The 22,713-nt window shown below is 28.6% G+C and overlaps 1 protein-coding gene across 1 annotated transcript in view; it reads right to left on the bottom strand.

Moving 5' to 3' along the window:
• The window catches only part of LOC117175423 (hydrocephalus-inducing protein homolog), a 195,245-nt gene that overhangs the window by 36,743 nt on the left and 135,789 nt on the right, over nucleotides 1-22,713 (bottom strand). Inside the window, exons 50-55 of the mRNA XM_033365130.1 lie at nucleotides 20,761-21,055; nucleotides 18,008-18,265; nucleotides 12,966-13,293; nucleotides 9,343-9,642; nucleotides 3,739-3,983; nucleotides 233-523 (exon numbers count right to left, since the gene is read on the bottom strand). Of these exons, the coding sequence (XP_033221021.1) occupies nucleotides 233-523; nucleotides 3,739-3,983; nucleotides 9,343-9,642; nucleotides 12,966-13,293; nucleotides 18,008-18,265; nucleotides 20,761-21,055 (1,717 nt within the window). The remainder of the gene's footprint in view (nucleotides 1-232; nucleotides 524-3,738; nucleotides 3,984-9,342; nucleotides 9,643-12,965; nucleotides 13,294-18,007; nucleotides 18,266-20,760; nucleotides 21,056-22,713) is intronic.

Below are 22,713 nucleotides of genomic sequence, written 5' to 3'. Positions count from 1 at the left end.
AATTTTCAAGTGAATTGCTTTATATTATCCCTTTACACTAAACTCCCGATATAAGGATCCTCGGTAATTTAAGTAATTTAAGCGTGACATGCAGTATGAAGGCCGCACTATCAGTGCATTAGTTGCATCAGGTAGAGTCATGCGTCCAAATCCAACAGAAATGGTTTATGCGGCTGTTCTTATATCGAAAGTTGAATGTACTTAATTATTTGACATAGATTTGCTTCATTACTTGGAACATCAAGGTGTCTTTGAAACTAATATGCTGAATTTTACATTCATATTCAGAATATGCAGCATTTGCTGAAATTAGAAGTTGTATGTACCGTGTTGATCCAGAAACAACCTCATGAATTGGTTCAGCCATTGGTTCAATAATTTTTTTAACAACTTTTTCAGGTGTCCCTGAATTAAAATCGTAAGGTCTCTTATTCCAATTAATATTCGTTTGTCTATCATCCCAAGACATTAGATTTTGCAGATCTGAATATACAATTTCTTGAATCATGCAATCCAAAAGTGTCTGATAAATAAAATTATCTTTTAAAAATCTATCACTATTAGTGAAAAAAGGGACCATTCAAAAAGTACGTCACACTGGATGGGAAGGCGGGTGATAACATATTTTTCAATGTGAAGTAGAGGGTGGGGGGCTGAATATGTCATCACACATGGAAAATATTAATGTGAATACAATTTTTTTGAAATGCTTGAAAAAATGGAAATTAGTAATTTTATTTTACAAGGAAAGCATCGGAATACAGACTTCTCCTTGTTTTTCCTATTCTCTTTTTTACCGCTTGTTCAAAAATTCCTGTTCTTCTCCTGCTTTTAAACTCGAATGAAAACTGAATTCTTTTTAGGGATGTACCAAAGTTATTACATGTTCAAAAATGTGCATTGTTAAAAATGATTTATAAAGTCGAGGAAACTATGGCCATTGTTAATTGTGACTAATTTTGGAGACAACTGCTGGCGAACTTTAAACGCTTTTCCAAAGTAAGCTATTAGAGAGATCGAAAGATGAATCTTTTTTCAGAAATACACGCTATTTCAAGCCAACTATCTTCCTACCGCTAATCGGAAGTATGGTAGTTTGATTCCCAGTAAAGCAAAGTGAGTAGATATTTTATCAGAAAAAATTTAATTTGAAAAATTTAAAAAAATTTATTTTTCTTCTACTGAGAAATGATTTTAAGTATTTTCTATTTTACCTCTGATGATAATAAAGTTTCCTTGAGATTTTTCGTATCATAAATATAACACATGGCTTGAGATAGCGTGTTTTTCTGAAAAAAGATTCTTTTTCGATGTATCTAATAGCTTTATTGGAGAAGCACCCGACCGGCAATCGGAAGTTCTGTGGTTCGATTCCTAGTGGAGCAATATGAGCCGATCTCCTTTCAGAAAAAATTAATTTTCAAATTAAAAAAATTGATTTTCCGTCTAGTCAAGAACGACCTTAAGTTTGTTCTGTTTAACCTCTGATGATAATACAGATTCCTTTGAATAAATATTTTTTAGAAGTAAAATTTTCGAAATATTAACAAAGCTATATGTATATAAACTTTCAAGGAGTATAATGAGCCATACAGCCTTAGGATTAAATAAGAAATGCAACTTTTACCTGAAGAGAAAGGCAACACATAAGACCCTCAATAACTATTGTTAAATAAACAACTTAAATCTGAAGTATTTGCTCCAACGGTCGCTTTTCGTTCTGTTCCAGAATTAGTTACAATATTAAGAATGGGAATATTTTCTTCGATCTTTTAAATCATTTTTAATAATGCTGAGTTTTGAACTCGAGATAACTATAGCACATCCTTAAGTAAAAGGTCAAATATTTGATTTTTGTACATAATTAATCACTTTTAGTTTAAACTTCAACTGTTTGGTTGAAAGTTGAAATTTGATTGAACATTCATTTAATTGGTTAAAGATTGAACTATTTTGTCGCAAGTTGGTTTTTTATTTTTATTGAAAATTATTTTTTTTACTGAAAAATTCAATATTCCATTTTTGGTTGGAAATTAATCACTTTTAGTTGAAAATTTATCTATTTGGTTGAAAGTTTATGTATTGTATTGTGAATTCCCATATTTCGGCAGAAAATTATTCTTCATCGTTAAAAATGTAACATTTTGGTTCAAAGTTGTACTTCTTTGTTAAAAATTCACTTTATCACTTGAAGATTTATCTTTTTTGTTGAAAATTTAATTATTTTGTAGAAAATTCTTTTTTTTTGTTCGTTAAAAATTCACATTTTTTATATTATTTGTTTGAAAATGCTATTATTTTTATAAAAAATTCAAGTAATAAATTTTTCATTTCGAAGTTATCTTTTATGTTTGACAATTAAACAAATTGCTTAAAATTTAAAGTACTTTGATAAAAATTCATTTTTTGTTACTAGGAAATGCAATGTTTCTATTTTTGCTTTGAAATTGATAGTGCTTAGTTCAAAATTTAAGTATTTAGCTTCTCGTTGAGAATTTATGTTTTTTGGTTGAAAATTAAACTACTTGGTTGAAAGGTATATTAATTTGTTAGGAATTCATTTTCGTCTTTGGATTAGAAATTCAACAATATGGTTGAAATTTGATCTTTTTCGTTAGAAGTGCAACTGCTTGACCAAGAATTAATCTGTTTTCATTGAGGATTCAACCAAAAGTCCAAAATCAAACCAAAGTATTTTTTGATTGACTTCAATTGTTTTTAATTTAAAATCTTTTTTGGATGAATTATGAACTATTTATTTTTTGTTAAAAATTCATCTTTTTGATCCAATTCGACTCTTTTTTATTTAAAATAAAATATTTGTTTGGTTCAAATAGCAAATATTCTTGGCTTTAAAATTCAAATATTTAATTAAAAATGCTTAAAATTAAACTTCAACTTAAAAAAACTTAAATTTAAACTTAAACTTAAAATTAAACTATTTAAAATTCAACCTAGGAAGTTCTAGATTGAAAATTAAACTGTTTTGTTGTTTAATATTCATAATTTTAGCTAGAAGTCCAACTATTTTATTGAAATTCTTATTGTTTTGTTAATAAGTCAACTATTTTTTCATAAAAAGCTTTCTTGGTTGAAAATTTTTTGTTTAAAGTGTTGACCATTTGGTTGAATATTCATAATTGTAAATCCAAAATTCATCAATTTAGTTAAAAATGCAACTATTTTGTTGAAAATTCCTCTCTTTGGCTTGAAAGTACAACTATTTGATTGTAAATGCAAGTTTCTGGTCTAAAATTAATTTGTTTGTTTATTGGAAATTCATCTTTCATGGTAGAACATGCATTTTTGTTGGTTAAAAATTCAGCTGTGTGTCGTGAATGCAATACATATTTCGACCTGAAATTTAGAGCATTTCATATTCAATTCAATATGGCACGTATACATTAATTATATTACAAAGAATTTGATGTCCCTATTATTCTCGTACTTTCGTGAAAAATTGCCCTCTTTCAACTGGTTTGAGACCATTTTCTGTTTGGAAGTCTGTTAAAATATTATGCTTGTATTTTTTCAATTTTAGGCGCTTATAAAATAAAATGGAAAAAAAATGACCTAAAGGGCGGGGGGTGATTTTCAGATTGTGACGTCATCGTAAGAAGTTCAAACTTGGTGTGGTGATCTGTGATAGAGAAGGGATGGATTGAAAATATTTTCAGAACAGTGTGACGTACTTTTTCAGCGGCCCCAAAGGCCCACAATTATTTTAACATAAATTACGTGAAAAAGACTAGTCGTTTCTACAGCGAGAAATGTGGCTACGATTTCTTTGCTTCTACATGGACCTACGTGTCCAATAGTAGGGGTCAAAACCACGTTGGGGTGTTGTGACCATTCAAACCGGAAACATCGATCTTCAGTTTTGTTTACAACTTTAAAGCTAATTTTACTCATTCTGTTTAGAAAGCATGAACCGTAATCCAGCTTATACATTAAAGTAGCAAAAGTAGATGTTGACATTTTTACTAATTCTGCAGAAATAAAAATGAGAAGAATTAGTGAGCAGTCTTCACAGATATGCCCTCACACCTACTCCAGAACGAGGTCGTACGGATAGCACATTGTTCACAGAATGTCAGACCCATGCCATAATTGAGGGCTCATTTAATGCTCATTTAATGCCCAAAAGCCAAATTTTTGGCTCTGCATTAAAAAACAGCATGATACTGTCCACTTTACGTAAATCTATCAATAACATGGTCGAAATATGGGTTATATCATATTTTTACTTTCACAGTAATTGAGGGCTCATTTGAGGATCTTGCGTGACACCCGACGCAATTTTTCGAAAACAACCCCTATTGTCAAAAAACTAACCTAAAAAATAAATATGCACTAATCTTGAAAGTGAGCACATTAGAATTTAAGGCTCATTTTAGGCTCTCCAGCGTTTCCCCCCAAAAAAATTTCCAAACCCATCCCTTAACATTGGAAACCTACCTCTTACCCAAAAAAGCTGATGATGTGCAAGAAAAAGTATTTGATCAGTTTGTAATATTTTCTAGCCTTCAGAAAACATCAAAACCTTTTCGAAAAATCACCCCTGACACTCAGAAACTACCCAGTGAAGGAATACGACATTAAACTCAGAATTCAGTGCATTAGCAGTGTTTTATTTTCTCGCACCATGTCCGATTATTGTTTACCCCTTACGAAAGTAAGGGGTCAATTAAGACTCATTTAATATCCAAAAGCCAAATTTTGGGTTCTGCATTGGCTGTAGTTTTTTATGGTAAGGGGTGGTTTTCGAAAATTGATTGGGGGGGGGGTTGAAGAGCCTAAAATAAGCCTTTAATTCTGATATACTCGCTTTTAAGATTAGTGTATATTTATTATTTAGGGTAGTTTTTTCTGATGGGGGTTGTATTTGAAAAATTGCTTCGAGGGCCATGAAAGAACCTTAAATGAGCCCTCAATTCCTGTGATTCCTTAATTCCGGCATCGGGCATACAATGTTTCGGCATGGTCCGAAAAAATCAATCACTGCTGTTGTACTTAATTTTCAGTTTAATATCGCATTCCTTTACAGGGTAGTTTTCGAGTGTTAGGGGTGGTTTCTGGAAAATGGTTTGATGCTTTCTGATGTCTAGAAGGTACTATAAACTGATCAAATACTTTTTCTTGCATATTATCAGCACTTTTGGGTCAGGGGTAGTTTTCCAATTTCAAGGGGTGGTTTTGGAAAATTGTTCTTGGGGACGCTGGAGAGCCTGAAATACATCGTCAATTTTGATGTACCCACTTCTATGGCTAGTGAATATTTAGCTCACTTTAGCATCACTGTTGGGTAAAGCGTAGTTTTGGAATGTTGAGGGATGGTTTTTGAAATAAGATTTTGGAGGCGAGGGAGAGTCGAAAATCTACCTTGAATTCTGACGAACTGAGTTTTATTATTAGTGCATATTTAGTGCACTTTATCAGCACATTTGAGTAAGAGGTAGTTTTTTGTGTGTTAAGGGACAATTTAAAAAAAATTGATTCTGGGGGAATTGGAGAGCCTAAAATGAGCCTTAAATTCTGATTACTCACTTTTAACAATAGCTCATATTTATTTTTTAGGTTGGTTTTTGAAGATAAGGGTGGGTTGTTTTTGAAAAATTGCCCCGTGTTTCATGCAAAAGCCCTCAATTCCTGTGACTTCCAGTACCTTGCATTTGTTTGAAAAAATGCAGGGCCCAAAATTTGGCTTTTGGATATTAAATGAACCGTACATGAGCCTTAAATTATGGCATAGGTCTGGTATAGCCCACAAATATTGACCAATTTGGACAAAAACATTTTTTAAAAAAGCTTATAAGATTTCTAAGAGAGTTGTCATGCCTGATCTTTAAAATGGGCTTTCAATTTTTTTTATAAATAAACAAATATAACAAGAAAATAGCCGTTTTTTCAATTTGACGTTCCCGTTGCTCGTCAATAACATGAAAATTGTTGAAATCAGCTATGTTTCATAAAGTAAAATCTGTTGAAAATATTTCAATATTATATAGTAAACAAAATTAATTTTTTAAAATTTTTTTGTTGAAGAATCTTTTTTTTTTACCATTTTTCGTCATTTTACGTTTTTTAAAGTTAAATTGAAAAAACTTAGATAAAAACAATATAATAAAGAAAAAATTTCTGCTTGACATTATTATTGTTAATATTATAGAAGAATTTAATTTAAAAAATGCTTTAATCAGCCATTTTCCGATAGAAAAATCCGTTATTTTATATCATTTTTTCAAATTAGGAACTTTATGATAATTTTGGAAAAATACAAAATTTTTTAATCAATCCATTAATTTGTTAAATAAATTAAATAAACAAACGCATTATGCTTTGTGCTTTCTTAAAACAATTTTAAATTAAAAAATGCATCATTGGGGCATCTGCAGACGGAAAAAATCTTATTTTTTCGATGTGAGATTTTTTAGTTGGGATCATCAGAATAAATTCAGCTCTTTTTAATTGAAAACTTCATGATAATTTTATTAACACTCATACTCAGGATAATGCATTTGTTCATTAAAATTCTTTTTTAAAAGATATAAAATTTATCAACTAATTATGAATTTTTCTGAAATTATTATGAAGTTACAATTAAGAACACTGATAAAGTGTATACATTATACTATATACACTACATATATTATATGAAAATTGTTTTAAAAAATCTAAAAATTGATCAACAAATTATGAATTTTTTCTGAAATTATCCTTAAGTTTCTAATAAAACAGCAATCATCGAAAAAAACGAAGTTTTCTTGCAAATACTGCCTTGTCGACGTATTTATTTATTAAATTTGTTTAAAAAACACAATATTTATCAACAAATTATGAAGTTTTCTACAATTGGAGTTAAGTTCCTATTTTAAAGAAATGACATCGAAAAAAATGAATTTTTTGATAGAAAAATGCCTGGTTAATTCATTTGATTGTGAAATTTGTTTATAATATAAACAACTAAATTTCAATAAGCTTTGTCATTATATTGTTTTTGTCTGAATTTCTTGCAACACAACTTAAAAAAGTAAGATTATAGAAAGTCGTAAAAAACATTCTTTCCGCTAATAATTTGTTTATAAAAAATGTTTTTGTTCATTACATGATATTGGAATATCATTAACTAATGTTACTCTATGAAGCTTAGATGATTTAAGCAATTTTCATGTTATTGACGAGCACCGGTAACGTCAAATAGAACATGTGTCAATTTTTAAAAATCTTATAAGCTTTTTAAAGTTTTTGTTTACCAAATTGGTCAATATTTGTGGACTGTATGTTATTTTGAACAATTATTTATTATTTTATATTATATATTTATATTTTATATTTATATTTATATTTATTTATATTTTATATTATATTTTTTCCCTCACTGTGCGCCATTGTGAAGAAAATTATTGTCCTCTACCATCAGCGCACAGTTAGACCTCTAGTCTTTGCCTTACTCGTGAAAACCTAGATCCATGAAATAATTGATACTTGACTGACATTAAACTATGCAAAAATAATTTTATCATCGTTGTCGGCTGAAGGTAATGAAAATGTCTATCTTATCGTCAGTCGATCATGTAGGTTATTAGAATATTTTAAGTAGGTAATGTATGTTCCTACTATCTATCAGATTAATGTCGCAACAGGGCTTGTGGCCCATGGTTCTGTTCTGAGATAAATAACAGTTAACCAATGCATGCTTACTTACCGATTGAAGATAATGGTTCGTGTCCATGATAAGATGCCACTATTCGGCAAGGTCTTCTAAGTTATCCCTTCCCAAGTGGCATTAATATGATAGCTAGTAGGAACATACATTAATTCTGTTGATAGGGTAGTAATCTACATTATCGACCGACGATAAGGTGGACAATTTCGTTACCTTCAGTTAATAATGACAATAAAATATTTTTGGCGTACTTTATTCTGCAATACTACTAGTGAGGAACCAACTACAGGGGTAACAGTGCGCTGGTGGTGCGGGACTGTCTACACTAGGGTGGTCCAAAAATGCATGGCAAAATTTTTTTGCACGCTAGAGGGCAACGATCCCCTCTATTTTATTCCACATCTGAAAAAAGAAATTCCCTAGTTTTTTATTTTTTTATTTTAACAGGTGCCGGTTTTGACTTGAAGTTTCCCATATAAAATGCATGGGGAAAAATCACTTTTTTGAGTTTTTAGAATAATTTTTTATAGTTTGAAAAAATGTGACGGGAAAGTATGGACGCCTGTAGAGAATCATCCAATGAAGAATTTCATCTATCAGACATATCGGTTTGACACCCCTATCACACCCCCACGAGTACCTGAAAACTACCCTTCAAAACCAGAAATTTCAATTCGTCATGAAATCGACCTTTTGAGCACTGTGTTCTCGTATTTTTTTACTTAAAATTAATAATATTGGACTAGTTGATATATTTATTATCATTGGTTAATTAAGTTTCAATTATTTAAACTTATTAAACTAAAATTATTTATTACAAATTATTAATATTTCTTCAGTTGAATATTTATCAACATTGTTTGATTAATTTTATTTAAAAGATTTTTTTAATAAAAATAATTACTTAAATATTACTGATAAATTAGTTATTAAATCAATTATTAATTAGTTACTAATGATTATTGATAAATATTCCTGTAGACCAAGAGTGATAATTTTGATTTAAAAAAATCGAAACGAAGTTATTTAAACAAATTACTTTTGTTTAAATAATTTAACATGAATCACCTAATGTCAATAAATATTCCACTGGACCAATAGTAATCATTTTCAGGGAAAAAATAAATTAAAAAAAATTATTAAAACAAATTCCATTTGTTTAACTAAATAAAAAAAATTAACAAATGATAATGAATATTTCATTAGACCAATATTAATAATTTTGAGTAAAAAATACCAGAATACAGTGATCAAAATGTCGTTTTCATGAAGAATTGACATTTTGTGTTCTAAGGGTAGTTTCAGGTACTCTTGGGGGTGTGTTAGGGTTGTCAAACCCATATATATGATACATTAACTTCTTCGTTGGACAATTCTCTACAGGTCCCCATACTTTCCCGTTACATTTTTTCAAACCCTCAAAATTTATTCAAAAATTTTTTTAAAGTGATTTTTCGCCATGCATTTTACATGGGAAATTTCAAGTCAAAACCGGCACCTGTCAAAATAAAAAAATAAAAATTAGGGAATTTCTTTTTTCGGATTTGGAATAAAATTGGGAGGTTCGTTGCCCTCTAAAAAACGAAAGCCTTTTTGAGCCACCCTAGTCTACACGTCGCGTACGGCCGTACGTTCTCGTTCTAAAACTAATTGTAAAGATACGGGATATATATTACGGGATGATCGTGCAGATATATTTTTGGATGATGCTTTTCGATTTCTTCGAGTCGTATCTGAGATATTCGTTTTGCTTCGAATTTTAGAATTTGCATCTGCAAATTCCAAACCATCCAAGACAATTGCTTCAATGATACTTTCACCATCGAGTGTTAATGTTATATTTTCATAAAGATTGCCCATTACGGCGATTTTAATAGAGGACTCAAATCTTCCTACTTCACTGGGTTGAAATTTTACTCGAAAATTAGCAACTTCGTCAGGTGTTAAAGTACAAACGATGTAACGATCATTCGATTCTGAAAAATTGAATAAATGCTTTGTGAACAATTTTTTGGAAATTTTTCGAAAAAAAGCTTGGTGCTTTAGAACCTGAACATATTTGAAAATTTTTTGTAATGCAGGCATTAAGCTAGAAAAGTATTTTCCAAATTTTTTCGACAGAAATGGAAGATTTGTCGCAACTTATATATAAATATTTCCAGACAATTTTAAAATTTTGGGTATGAAACATTCAATATTTTCTCCTGAATAGCAATAAAACTTTCGATAATGCGGGTTTGGAATTTTAAACATTCAGTACGAAATTCCCAAACAATTTGAGAGATTTTCCAAAGTTATTAAAGGAAATATTTCTACACATTTTTAACATTGCGCGCATGACGTAAGACATTTTGAATCCGAAATTTTTATTTAAATTAAATTATACTTGATTGAAAAAGCATATTAAATTTCTTGTTATATGTATTAATAAATGCTTTCAAATTCGAGAAAATAAAAACTTGAATCCTTCGAAACTATATAAATGACAAAATACAAATATTTAGAATTTTTCACATTGAAAAAGTATTATCAAAATTATCAACTCTGATTTTCAGTCCTACTCAAAAGTAACTAATTTTAGTATATTGAGTATTTGTTAATGAATAATTAATGAATTTGTCGATTGAGAATTTGACTAAAAATAATAAAAAAGGTGTTGGACATTGAATAATTTTTTATTTCAAGGTTTTAGAATTGTGCCATACTAAAAATTGAAGGGCTTTGATATTTATTACAAAATTTATCATTCAAGGATAGAAAAATATAATTTTGGCAAAAAGAACCCATAATTTTTAAAAATAGCTGCTATATATAACTATCGAAATTAATAATTTTAGAAAAAGAATATTTTCCATCATTTCAAAATACCGAAGATAAATAAAACTATCGAAAATATTTGCTAACGAAATCTAAATATACCGAAAGTGAAAATGAACGAAACCGAACAATTACCAACATTATTAAAGTTCTCAAGATAAATGATGATCGAAATATTAACACCACAGTTTTGAAGATGCCGAAATTAGCAAATTCCTGATTTTTTAGTATTTTGTACATCGTAGAATAATATTTTATTTGATATATGAGCAATTTCGGGAATTTACTAATTTGGGGAATCTGAAATCTTGGTAATTTATTAATTTCTGGAATTTAATAATTCTCAAAATTCAAATTTTCAAATTGCGATAACTGCAATATCCAAAATTTAATAATTTCATTGTTTAAACCATATACAAAATATTTTATTTAAATGCGGGAAAGTATAAAATTTTATTCGGAAAATCTATTTCGTATTCGAAAGTAGAAAAATTGAGAAAAATGTGTAAAGTATTTCTGATTTTTTTAAAATGTCCTGATCTACATGGGAAAAATTTCATTCTATTTCTGCAACTCGTACAATTGCCAATAATCACAGTAAAATTGGCAATTTTTTCGGAAAAATCTTTTAATTGTCTATTTCGAAAATATTTCCTACTGTGTATCAGGAAAAATTTCTATCATTTTTTATACTGTGAAGTGTGATAATTAGGGATGGGGGGTAACTATTTTTTTTAACTAGTTAATGTAATTTGTTACTTTTTTTTGGTAACTATAGTGATGACAAAGTTACTGTTGTAAATAAGTAACGAGCTGGTGACTAATTACATTTTTTCAGAAACAATGATAACTATAAAATTCATATTAAACTCGACAAAGGGTAGATTAAACGAATAAGTTTTAGAAAAATTATTGCTGTTGAAACTAAAAAAAATAAATAAATAAAAAGACATGGGTGCCACATCCATATTTGCTTGAAAAATTGAAAATTTGACCTATTTAAACCAAAAAGTGACTAACAGTCACCCATTTCTAAACCAAAAAACGATTAAAATTGTCTTGAACTCACTAGTGTTCATTAACAATTTCAGTAATGTTCTTTTGAATTTAAATTAATTCGGTGGAATTTATAAAAATTGAAGGTGAATTACATAAAAAAAATTAAGTAAAAAAAAATTTTTAATTTGGAAGATTCTACTACATTCAGTAAAATTTGAGGAAAATTAGATGAATTGAAAGAAATTTAAAAGAATATGATAAAATTCCTGACAATTAAATTTAAGTTAACAAGGCTTAAAAATCATTTAAAAAATTACATAACGTACATTTGATCGAGTAGACTTGAGTAAATTTAGAAGAATCCAAGCAAATACAAAAAATCACTAAACGTTAAATAAATTTAGAAAATTTCAAAGAATTCAAATTTTTAAAAAGATGGCTCCCAAATTAATTCAAGTAATCCAAATATTCCACTGAATTTCAGTAAAATTAGAGTGGGTTTAGAAGAAATTAGTGGAATTCAACAGGGTTTGGTAAAATTCATACAAAATCAAGATAAATTAAATATAATTACAGTGAATATAATACAAATTCTAAAATCAAAAAAATTTACTGATTTAAGATAAATGAGAGTAAATAGAACTCAATTGAAAAGAAATGAAAATAAATAATCAACGAGTTAAATAAAAATAAAGAATTTTGAGAGAATTGAAAAGATTTCGATGAATTTAATTAGAATACAAGGCAAATTAAGAAAATTGATTAAATTAATATTTAAAATGATAAACAATTAAAAATAATTCAAGTGAATAGAACAAAATTATTAAAAATGAATCTGTTGTATCATCAGCGGATGGTACTTTACCGACAGTGATAACCTTCCACAACCGTGAAGGCAGGTAATCCACAATATCGATCAAGTTAAGAATCTTCAATAACAGAAAATACTTAACCACTTAATCAGACTAGATGGAAAATAATGTTTTCAAATTATTAAAATTAAATTTTTTCTTGAAAAAAACATCTTCTTTCGCTGTGCTAGGAAGATTCATTGAAAATAAATTACTTGTACCATTAACAGAAAAGATCTTCTCCTTTCGCTTCACTAGAAAGATTCATTAAAAATAATTATTTGTGCCAATAGGCCTAATAACTATCTTTAATAGGTTAATGGAAAAGCACCTGGCCGGGGTTTAGAAGTTCTGTGATTTGTTTTCCAGTGAAGCGAAAAGAAAAGATCTTTTTTTCAAGAAAAAATTTAATTTCAAAAATTATTCAAATAAAAAAATCTATCCAGAGTGAATTCAACAAAATAATAATTAAACAAAAACCCGTTGAATTCACTGAATATCGAGGAAATTTTCGACAATTTAAGATCTACAGGAAGTACTGAATGTTTTGTAGATTTCTTTTTGAAAAGTAACTTACCCATCACTTGTAATAGAATATAAAATTAAAATTTTTATTTTAATTTGATCATTACCGTCACCAACAGAATCGAACATGTGAGCCAAACTTGTAGAGTCATTGAAAGGTTCCAAAGAAAAAAGGAAATTTGGATCGTCGCAGACTTCTACAATAACTTTTGCTTGAAGAATGCCGATATTCTGAAAAGCTAATTTTCTGACGCCAGTTTCACCCACCAATATGCGATTAAAACTCAGGATAATGTGATCTCGCTTCGTCCTTGCCGAAGGCTCGATGAGGATTACTTCCGGTACGCAAGCTTCCCCCAGCAGTCTTACAGAAAGTCGATCGGTTTTCAAATGCGACGGCAACTCAATCTCCGCTTCCAATACTGCTGAATATGTCTGTAATTTCATATTGACGACGTTCACGGAAAGCCGGAGAAAAAATATATGGTAATATTTTATCTGAGTTGTCGGATTTTTTGTGATTGGATCGTGCGACTTTTTAGACTTTTATCGACTTTTTTTTTAAATGTTACTTTGCAAATGCTACATTTGTGAAAGCAATTTTTTGGTTGAAAATAAATTTTTTTTGAAATTCAGCTACATTTGGCTGGATATTCATCTTTCTTTGCTCAAAATGAGTTTTTTTTTTTAATTGGAAGTTAAACTGTTTAGGTTGATAGTTCAACTCTCTTGTAAATAATTCGACTATGTGACTTACAAATTTAACTATTTGGGTAAATTGTAATTTTTTTTGTTTGATGGTTTAAACATTTGGTTTGAAATTGATCTTTGTAGGTTGGAAATTTTACTATCTGGCTAATTCTTTAAGGGCATGTGACACAGCTAAATACCTATATTAACGACCTCACTTTATCCGTTCACTGAATGTTTTTTTGAACCTAAGAACTTTTTTGTAAATAAAATATCGAGCTGAAACTCTGGAAAACGTATTAGAGTGAATATAAAGTACGTTTAGGTACTCCATTTTGGTAGGAACTTCACTGAAAATTATTTCATTTTTTTTCTGAACCTCGACATATTTGAACGTTCGAACTTTTTTTTATATATAAAATATCGGTCTCAAACTTTGAGAAATGCAATAGCCGAAAGAAAACTATGTTTAAGTACAAATCTTAACAATAAAAGATGCAAAAAAATATATTTCAACTAACAATTCCATCGGCATCAGCCGGTAACGTTGTACACGAAAATACGAACCCTCTAGAGCCTCGCCTAGTGGCCGCCAGGGCTCGTATTTTCATGTACAACGTTACCGGCTGATCCCGATGGAATTGATAGTTGAAATTTTTTTTACATCTTTTATTATTAAGCTTTGTACTTAAACGTAGTTTTCTTTCGGCTCTTGAATTTTTCAAAGTTTGAGACCGATATTTTATCTATAAAAAAAGTTCGAACGTTCAAAAAATGTCGAGGTTCAGAAAAAAGATGAAATAATTTTCAGTGAAGTTCCTACCAAAATGCAATACCTAAACGTACTTTATTGTGCTTTAATACATTTTCCAAAGTTTCAGCTTGATATTTTATTTACAAAAAAAGGTTCAAAAAAACATTCAGTGAACTGAAAAAGTGAGGTCGGTAATATAGGTATTTAGCTGTGTCACATGCCCTTAATGACTATTAAAAATTTGTTTCTTTTGCTTGAACGTAGTCGACTATTTGCTTGAAAATCCAAAAGTATGGCTGAAAATTAATTTCTTTTTTTTTTTTAATTCAACTTTTTAATGAAAAATTAATCTTTCTTAGCTGAAAATGAACTTTTTTCGTTAAAAATTCAACACTCTTTTGAAAATTTGCCTTTTTTCTTGAAAATGAAACTATTTGTTTTGAAATTCAATTACTGTTTAGAAAGTTTGTTTCTTTTGATTAAAATTTCAGCTATTTAGTTATAAATTCAATTATTTGTTTTTAAATGACTTTTTATTTAACTATTAGGATAAATATTCATCTTTCATTGTTGAAAATAATATTTTGCCTTGAAAATTAAACTATGTAGGGGTTGATATTCCAACTTTCTTTAAAATAATTCTACCTTTTGACTTAAAATTTTTACAATAGCTGTAAATGCAGCTGTTTGGTTGAGATTTTTTTTAAAACTTAAAAACTGATCTCTTTTCTTAAAAAAACGTTTTAGTTTTAGTGTTTCGATTTGAAATCTTAGAAATTCGAAGCGTTTCATATTAGTTTTAATATCGTATTTATATTCATTAATTTTATTAGAAAGAATTTATTACTCAGTTATTCCTTTATTTTCGATTCCCTTTTTCGATATGATTTTGATTAGTAAAGACTGAATAATTAAATAACGAATAATTTCATATTCAAATTACAGCCTCAAACCTGAAGCCTTTTTTGTTTAGTAATTTCAAATTCAAAGTCTTCAAAATAAATTTTACTGAAGTTCAAAATGAACGTAAATTATACAATTTTCTCATATAATAATAATTTAAGTGAACAGTTCAGCAACCAATATTTGAAACCGTGATTCAAAATTCTTCAAGCTGAATGAATTAAAAAAAAATTGTTTTAACTTCAAAGTTTATTTGTGTTGGGCATAGTATATTTGAAAATCAATAAGAATAATTTAATTCATATTTATAAACAAATAAAGTTATGACTTCTTAAAGCCTTCCAGTCGATACCGAGCCCTGGATTGTAAATAATTAAAAATGTTTAGTACAAGGTAGCCACTGACCGTTAATACCAGGAAGTAATCTGGATTTTTGATTACCGGGAAAAAGCATTAAAATATTCAAGAAATTGTTGAAAAATCGAACCTATTATATTTTTAGTTTAGAATTAATTTCTATTGGTTAAAAGTGCTACTGTCTGATTGAAAATATAATTACTTTATTGAAAATGCGACTATGTTTTTAAAAAGTCTAGTATTGATCGAATCTATTTTAGCTGACTCAGGAGGTTCTCGAAAAGACGTAATATGTTGTTTTTTTGAGGAAATAATGCCTTACGTGTTTTTTTCAATTTGCAAAAAAAATGTTTACGAAGTTATGTTGTGATTTAATTGAGATATTTACCGTTTGTTTTCTGATTCTCATAGCATTTATTATTTTATTTTGAAATCCGATATGAAATTTAAAAAAGGTTCGAAATTTTAAAAATTACGGTGGTTTTTCTGAAAAATTTACAAATCAATTTTCTCAAAAAATAAAAAAATAGATTTTGTGGCTAGGAGAATTTTTTTTGCAATATCAAATTTTCTATCTTTGTTTACCAAAACAGAGACAAGTGAAAAAGTTCGATAAAAATTACGTGTTACTGTTTTGCGGTTTCATGTTATCTGACTGTTTTCTCGTTTACGAGAGAAATTCGAAAAATATATTTCTACGAGTAAAAATTCTTTCAATCTCAAAAATGGTTTAGTCCGGATACAGTTGATAGGCTCTCTCCTTTAACAGGAGAAACTTTTCAAAAATATTGCGAAAAATAAAATAGGTATGTTTTTCCAAAAAACTTTTTTCATGTTTTTAAAATTTTAAGACAAAAAAATGTCTGCAAAAGCCCACTTAATTTTTTTCCCTTTTTTTCGATCAGCTTTATGCCCGCTAAAGGATTTTTTTATGTTGGGGTCATTTAAAAAAATATATATATAATTTTGGAATTTTGCTCGTAAATGATGCAAGATATCACAGAAGAGCAAAAAATATTCTCCAAAGAACATTTTCAGACGTGCAGCATTTTATCTTAAATTTTGTTTACTTCCTGTCGTTGCTCCTGACAGAATAGGAAATTCGATTTTATAAAGAACAAAAAACATTTTCCTGTCTACAATGAAGTTACTTAGCTTTCATAAAACTCACAGAATGTTTTGCTCATGAAAGTAAAAATTCAACAAAAACTTGGCAAAAATTACAATTATGTGTTTTTAAAAAATAAAATCGACTCTTAAAATTTTTTAAAAGACCGTCACCATTTTTTAATTATTAAGTCTTTTTGAATTTTTTTGACTGATTTCGAAATAAGACAAAAAACATGAAATTCAAAAACACCTTCTTTTCTTCAAAAATCGTCTTTTTCGTTAAAAATTCATCGCTTATCGTTGAAAGTTAATTCGTTTAAATTAAAAAGTCTATGACTAATTTTTGGTTCACTAATATTCTCTCCTTTGGTTAAAAATTCTACTATTTAGTGTAAAACTAGATTATTTTTCTGCAAATTCCACTATTTTTAAAAAAATCCTTCTTTTTTTTTTGTTAAGAATTTAACTGTTTTCTTCAACGCTTGTCTTTTTGAATAGAAAATTTATCCTTTCGAATTTAAAATACATCTTTTGGTAGGAATTTGATCTTTTTTGTTAAAATTCTTCTTTCTTGGTTGACAATTCTACTTTTTTGTAAAACCTTTTGGTTGTAATTTAATTTTTTCTTAAATTAAATTTTTTTTTTGCAAATTCGTCTCTTTAACTTGAAAGTTTTAGTACGTATTTGATTCTGAATGCAACTGCTGGGTTAAACATTATTTTTGCTGTTGCTGAAAATTCAAATATTTGTTTTAAAATTCATCTTATTTGGTTGAAAAGTAAACTTTTTGATGAAAATTCTTCTCTTCGGATTTTAAACCCAAATGTTTTTTAACAAATTAAACTTTTTAGTTTGAAAACTCAGGTCTTTGTTAAAAATGCGTCCTTTTTGATTAAAAATTCCGTTAAACTAAGTTTTTAAAACTGCATAAGTATGCAAACTAGAAATCTGAAGAACATGTTCAAATTAATTTCATTTAAAAGAAGTTATCTTCCTATTTCCTTGAAAAATCACCCTCTTTCCCCTACTTATACAACATTTTGGGCTATGAAGTCTGAAATCAATATTACAATAATTTCAATTATATATTTAACCTTGGAGTTCTAAAATGTTTATACTTCTTTTTAAAACTTACACAAAAAGAAATTCCGATTAAATATTTATTATATAAACGATTAAAAGTCAACCAGGAAAATGTAATTTTTGACCCTGATAATCGAGAAATAGTCTTGAATTTTTTGTGAAGTTTGAGTGGCCACCCTCTATTAATAATTAATTTTATTTTTATATGATAATAATAATTATTATTATAATAATTATTTTGAAAAAATTACTTCGATTAAATTCGGGGTGAAAGATATAGTGAAAATCCTGTTGCTCATCGGTGGGATGCAATCTCTTGTAGGATTCACAGTAAAAGCATCGATATTTGAGTTTTGAGTCAGCATTTCAGGACGTAAAAATATCATCACGTCAGATTGAACTTCACTTTTATTGCACAATTTAAAACAAGTGGTATGAGTACTCAAAACTGGAATACGGCAGAAATAAAGACATTTCTCTCGACGTGTAAAAACTGTATGTGCTCCCAGCTAAAAAGAAAAAAAAATTACTTACTGCCTCAAAAACTAATTTAAAAAAAAAGTTAGGATGTTTTGTAATTCAAGAGGACAGACTAATGTAACTAAAAAAAAAATTAAACAAGTCTTGCATTGGGACATCACTCAAGCAGTTTACCATCTGAGCTACGTTCATTCACAACTTCTATTCTTTTATCTAAAGTTTTTTAATTTCTACAGAAAGGTTTCTATATTTTTAATATAATTGGATAGAGGTATATATTAATATACAAGAATAATTAACCAACTTCAATTACCTGAGTATTTTTCGTATATATCGTTTTATTATTGATCTGAAGTTCGCCACGTTTATAAGCGATATATTTTTAATTACTGAAAAAACTTTTTAGCAATGCAAAAAAAAAAGAATGATTTCAGATGATAATCACACTATTACAACTAAGATTTATCCACGTATAAACTCAAATTTTCAATTTATAAAAATCTAAATTCTAATTTTCCTTTAAACGCTTGCTTTTCGGATTTAATTTCAAAAATTACTTGTTTTTAATGCTAGGAAAAACAAGACATAGTTTAATTTCAGTTTCACTACTGAATAATTGATATTTAAGGGTGTATGTAACAGTGACCAGTCACGTGATAAATTGTATTGTCTATATTTGGCAGCTTTATTACTTGAAAAATGTAAATTGTGTGCCGAAATTTTGTTGAATGGTTTAAAATAATTAAAAGCACGCCTGACTGGCTCCTTTGAGTTTTAATTTAATTTAATTACTTTAATTTTATAATTCTTCATTTGCTATGAAAGTGAGAACAGGGCTTCAAAGCCCTAGCTAAAATTGCATTATTCAAATAAAGGAAAAACTCAAATGGGCCAAATAGACGTTGAATCACTAATTTTGAACCATTTCTGAAAATTTAAACACAACATATTTATTTTATAATTATAAAATTTCCGAATATACACAATAAAATCTAATAATTGGTAACGTGACAGACTCTAAGATGCCCTTAACATTACAAAAAATTAAAATTTTGTTTTATTATTTGTTCAAATTAAACCATTTTAATTTTCCTTTAAATGCTTTGTTCTTGGATTTTATTTGATAAATTCCTTGTATTTTTTTTATTATTAAAGAATAAAAAGTTTGATGTATGGCAGTCTTCCAATAGGGAAATTCGGATAACATTTCTGTTGCTCTTGCCCGACATCAAACAAAATTACTTTGTCCAAGAACTGAGAATTTAAGGGAAAATTAGAATATTTTCGTGATGTGAAAAATTTTTTTAATTTATTAAATGTTAAAAATAATGTAAAAATAAGTATTTTGTGAATTAAAATCCGAGAACTTAACGTTTAAAGATATAATTTTTTTTTAATTCAATAAGTTCATCTGAATGGCAGTCTTACTCTAGGGCTATTAATAATTTTCACTTAACCACCAGTTAACTTGACTCCATTGAATATCTTTCACCGACCGTAAAAATCGAAAATCAACGCTATCGATCTAAGCTAACTCCTAAAATAACAGAAAATTCTTAACGTTTTTTCAGACTGGATGGAGCTAGGAATTAAATTTTTAATTAAATATTTTTTTTGCTGAAAAAAGATCTTCTTTCGCTCCGCTGGGGAAAAAGGTTCCTCTATCGATATGTCTCGTAGCTTAGTGGTTATAGCACCTTACCGGAATTTGGAAGACCTGAGTTCGATTCCCAGCAGACCGAAAGGAGATCTTTTTCAGAAAAAAAATATTTTAATTTGATAATAATTATTATTTATAACGAAGATATTAAAAAATAAAGTTTTTGACTCATTCCTTTGGTACCATTTTTCCCCTCATAACTTTTCGAAAACAAATACAAGGCATTTTTAAGATAAAAACCGAGCCTTAAGCATTCCAAGGAAAGTAAAATTCTTTTAAATTATTGCTTAAGATTTCATATATTTATCTAAATGACAATCTTCCAATCGGGATACAGTGATTCAACTTTCTTTGCTGTTGTACGGCATGAAATACACGTACTTCGTGAAATGTAATCCGAGAACTAAGATTTTAGAGGAAAATTATAATCCTTTGATAAAAAAAGTTAATTTTAGATTATCTAGATGATGATCTTCCAATAGGGATATTTGTATTAACTTTTCTTTACGTTTAATCGAAATTAAATACAAGTACTTTGTGAAATAAAATTCCCTTTTCCGATATGGATATTGAAAATAATTTCTTTATTTTGCAATTTTTCGACATAAAAACAAGTACTTGGCGAAATAAAATGTGAGTACTGAGTACTGGCGTGTTCGTCATAGTATGATTACTCCCCAGAATAATAATAATATTTATAAATGAATAAATAATATTTTTTAAAGTTTGGAATAATACAAAAAGACTTGAAAAACATTAATACTATTTCTGTAATTTTGAAAATTATATATTAAAATTACAAATAATAAAAAAATATCTAACATTCACTACATCTGCTGTAAATTTGATTGAAAAAACACTAACCTCTTTCGGGCATTTGAAATCCTGAAGGGAATGGACCACATTATTTTCATGAAATATAGTATCTAAATCATGAAAATCGATTTGCGGCATACAACAATTTGCCAATAGCTTAATTGTTTTTCCATTTTTGTCATTGGGAACACAATCTGCTACAAAAATGTTAATTTCCTCGACTTTTTCACCTTCACTTTCTGGACTGCAAATTATTTGAAGGGTTTCAATTTGTCCTGCTTTAATTTCACCGTCTATCTTTGTTATTACAAAAGATCCAATTTTCATTGAAGGTTCGTTGTTCCTAAAATTAAAAAATAATGACTTTGAAATCAAACAAATTCCAAGCATGGGATATTAGGCTATTGTAGGGGAATTTTGTCCTAGGTCCCATAGAAGCCGGTCCGGGTTTGTAATTCTTATAACTGCTGACCCACGCAGTTTTTCAGGGGACAGGGTGAGAGCCGGTAGTGTCTCTCGTCTCGGAAAAGCCGCAGTGCGCGAGTGCTCTGTCGAGTATATTGCGAAAAATTATGCACTGCAGTTGGAAGCGGTTCAGGTGGCCTTAGCTGTTTACGTTTCGGAACTCATACAGCTCATTTATTAAGGCAAAAAATCAATAACATAAAATAAATTTTCGAGCAGGCAGGAACAGAAACGAAACCGCGATGCTCCCTCTTTGGTGCCCCAGAATATAATGACAAGATTCTCGGGTGTCAGGGATGGAGCATCGTGGTTTCGTTGCTGTTCCTGCCTGCTCGAAAATTTATTTTATTTATTTTTTGCCTTGATAAGAGTATGAGTATGAGTATGTTGTATGAATACCGAAACGATAATAATTATTTTTAACAAATGATTTTTATTATGATTTGATAATAATGAAGATAAAAAAGACAAAAGAAATACAAAAGAGAAGGAAGGGGATTTCGTTGGTTGCCATCTCATTTTTCTTTCCTCTTTTTTATTTTTGTCTGAAAAAGGAATTTTTTTCTCTTCTTTTTTAAGAATTTCTTTGATCTTTTTTCAGGTTGCAATGGGAACATTTTATGGTCGTTGACAAAATTTGTTCGTTAGATTCTTGGTGAATTTATTTACTTAATGTAGGATTTCAAATTATTTTAAGCGAATCCAGAGACATCAAAACTTTCAAAGTATATGATGGATCCTCCGATGAAGGATTTCTAAAATTCCAGAGTTCCGACAGATTAAAAGAATGTCAAGAATGTCAAAGAATTGTGTAGTATTTACAAAGATTTAAAGAAATCTCAAAGGATTACATGAAATTTAAGGATTTTGTAGGAATTTAAAAGTATTTTAAAGAATTTGTGGAATAGAAAAAAATTTTGAGCTACTTTGGATTTTCGCGTTCATATATTTTAAAATATTCCAAAGGATTTCAAGACATTTCGTAAATTTTAAGGGGTTTCGAAGAATATTGTGGGATTTTTATAGATTTTAACCTCGATTTTAAGGGATTTCTGGAAAACTTAGAAAAATAAATTAAATAAACAACAACTTCAAAGAATTTGAAGGTTTTTTTTTGTAAAGGGAACTTTCATTAATATTCAATGTATTTTAAATAGTTTATACTTGTCTATTTTTAAAATTTTAAGTGATTTCGAAGAATTTTGTAGGATTTCCAAAAATCTTAATCTCGAATTTAGGGGGTCTTGAAACGAATTAAACAAATAAATAAAATTACATTTCATGGGTATTTAAGGCATTTCTAGGAATTTCAAAAGGCCTCTAAGAGATTTTGAAGAGTTTTGTAACATTTCATCAAGAAGTTGGATGTTAAGGAATTGCAAAAGAACTTATAAAAATAAATGTAATATATATAATTAAAAATTTGTCATAAGGACATTTTTCCCGCAAGTGTTCTAGCATATTGTTGACACGCAGGGATGCTTTTTAGGCTATTAGCAAGTGAAAGCTTGGCACCTCCAAGAGCGCCGATGATAA

Source organism: Belonocnema kinseyi, chromosome 6 (assembly GCF_010883055.1).
Source record: "Belonocnema kinseyi isolate 2016_QV_RU_SX_M_011 chromosome 6, B_treatae_v1, whole genome shotgun sequence".
NCBI classification, from domain to species: domain Eukaryota; kingdom Metazoa; phylum Arthropoda; class Insecta; order Hymenoptera; family Cynipidae; genus Belonocnema; species Belonocnema kinseyi.
This window is presented reverse-complemented; position numbering and strand designations above follow the sequence as displayed.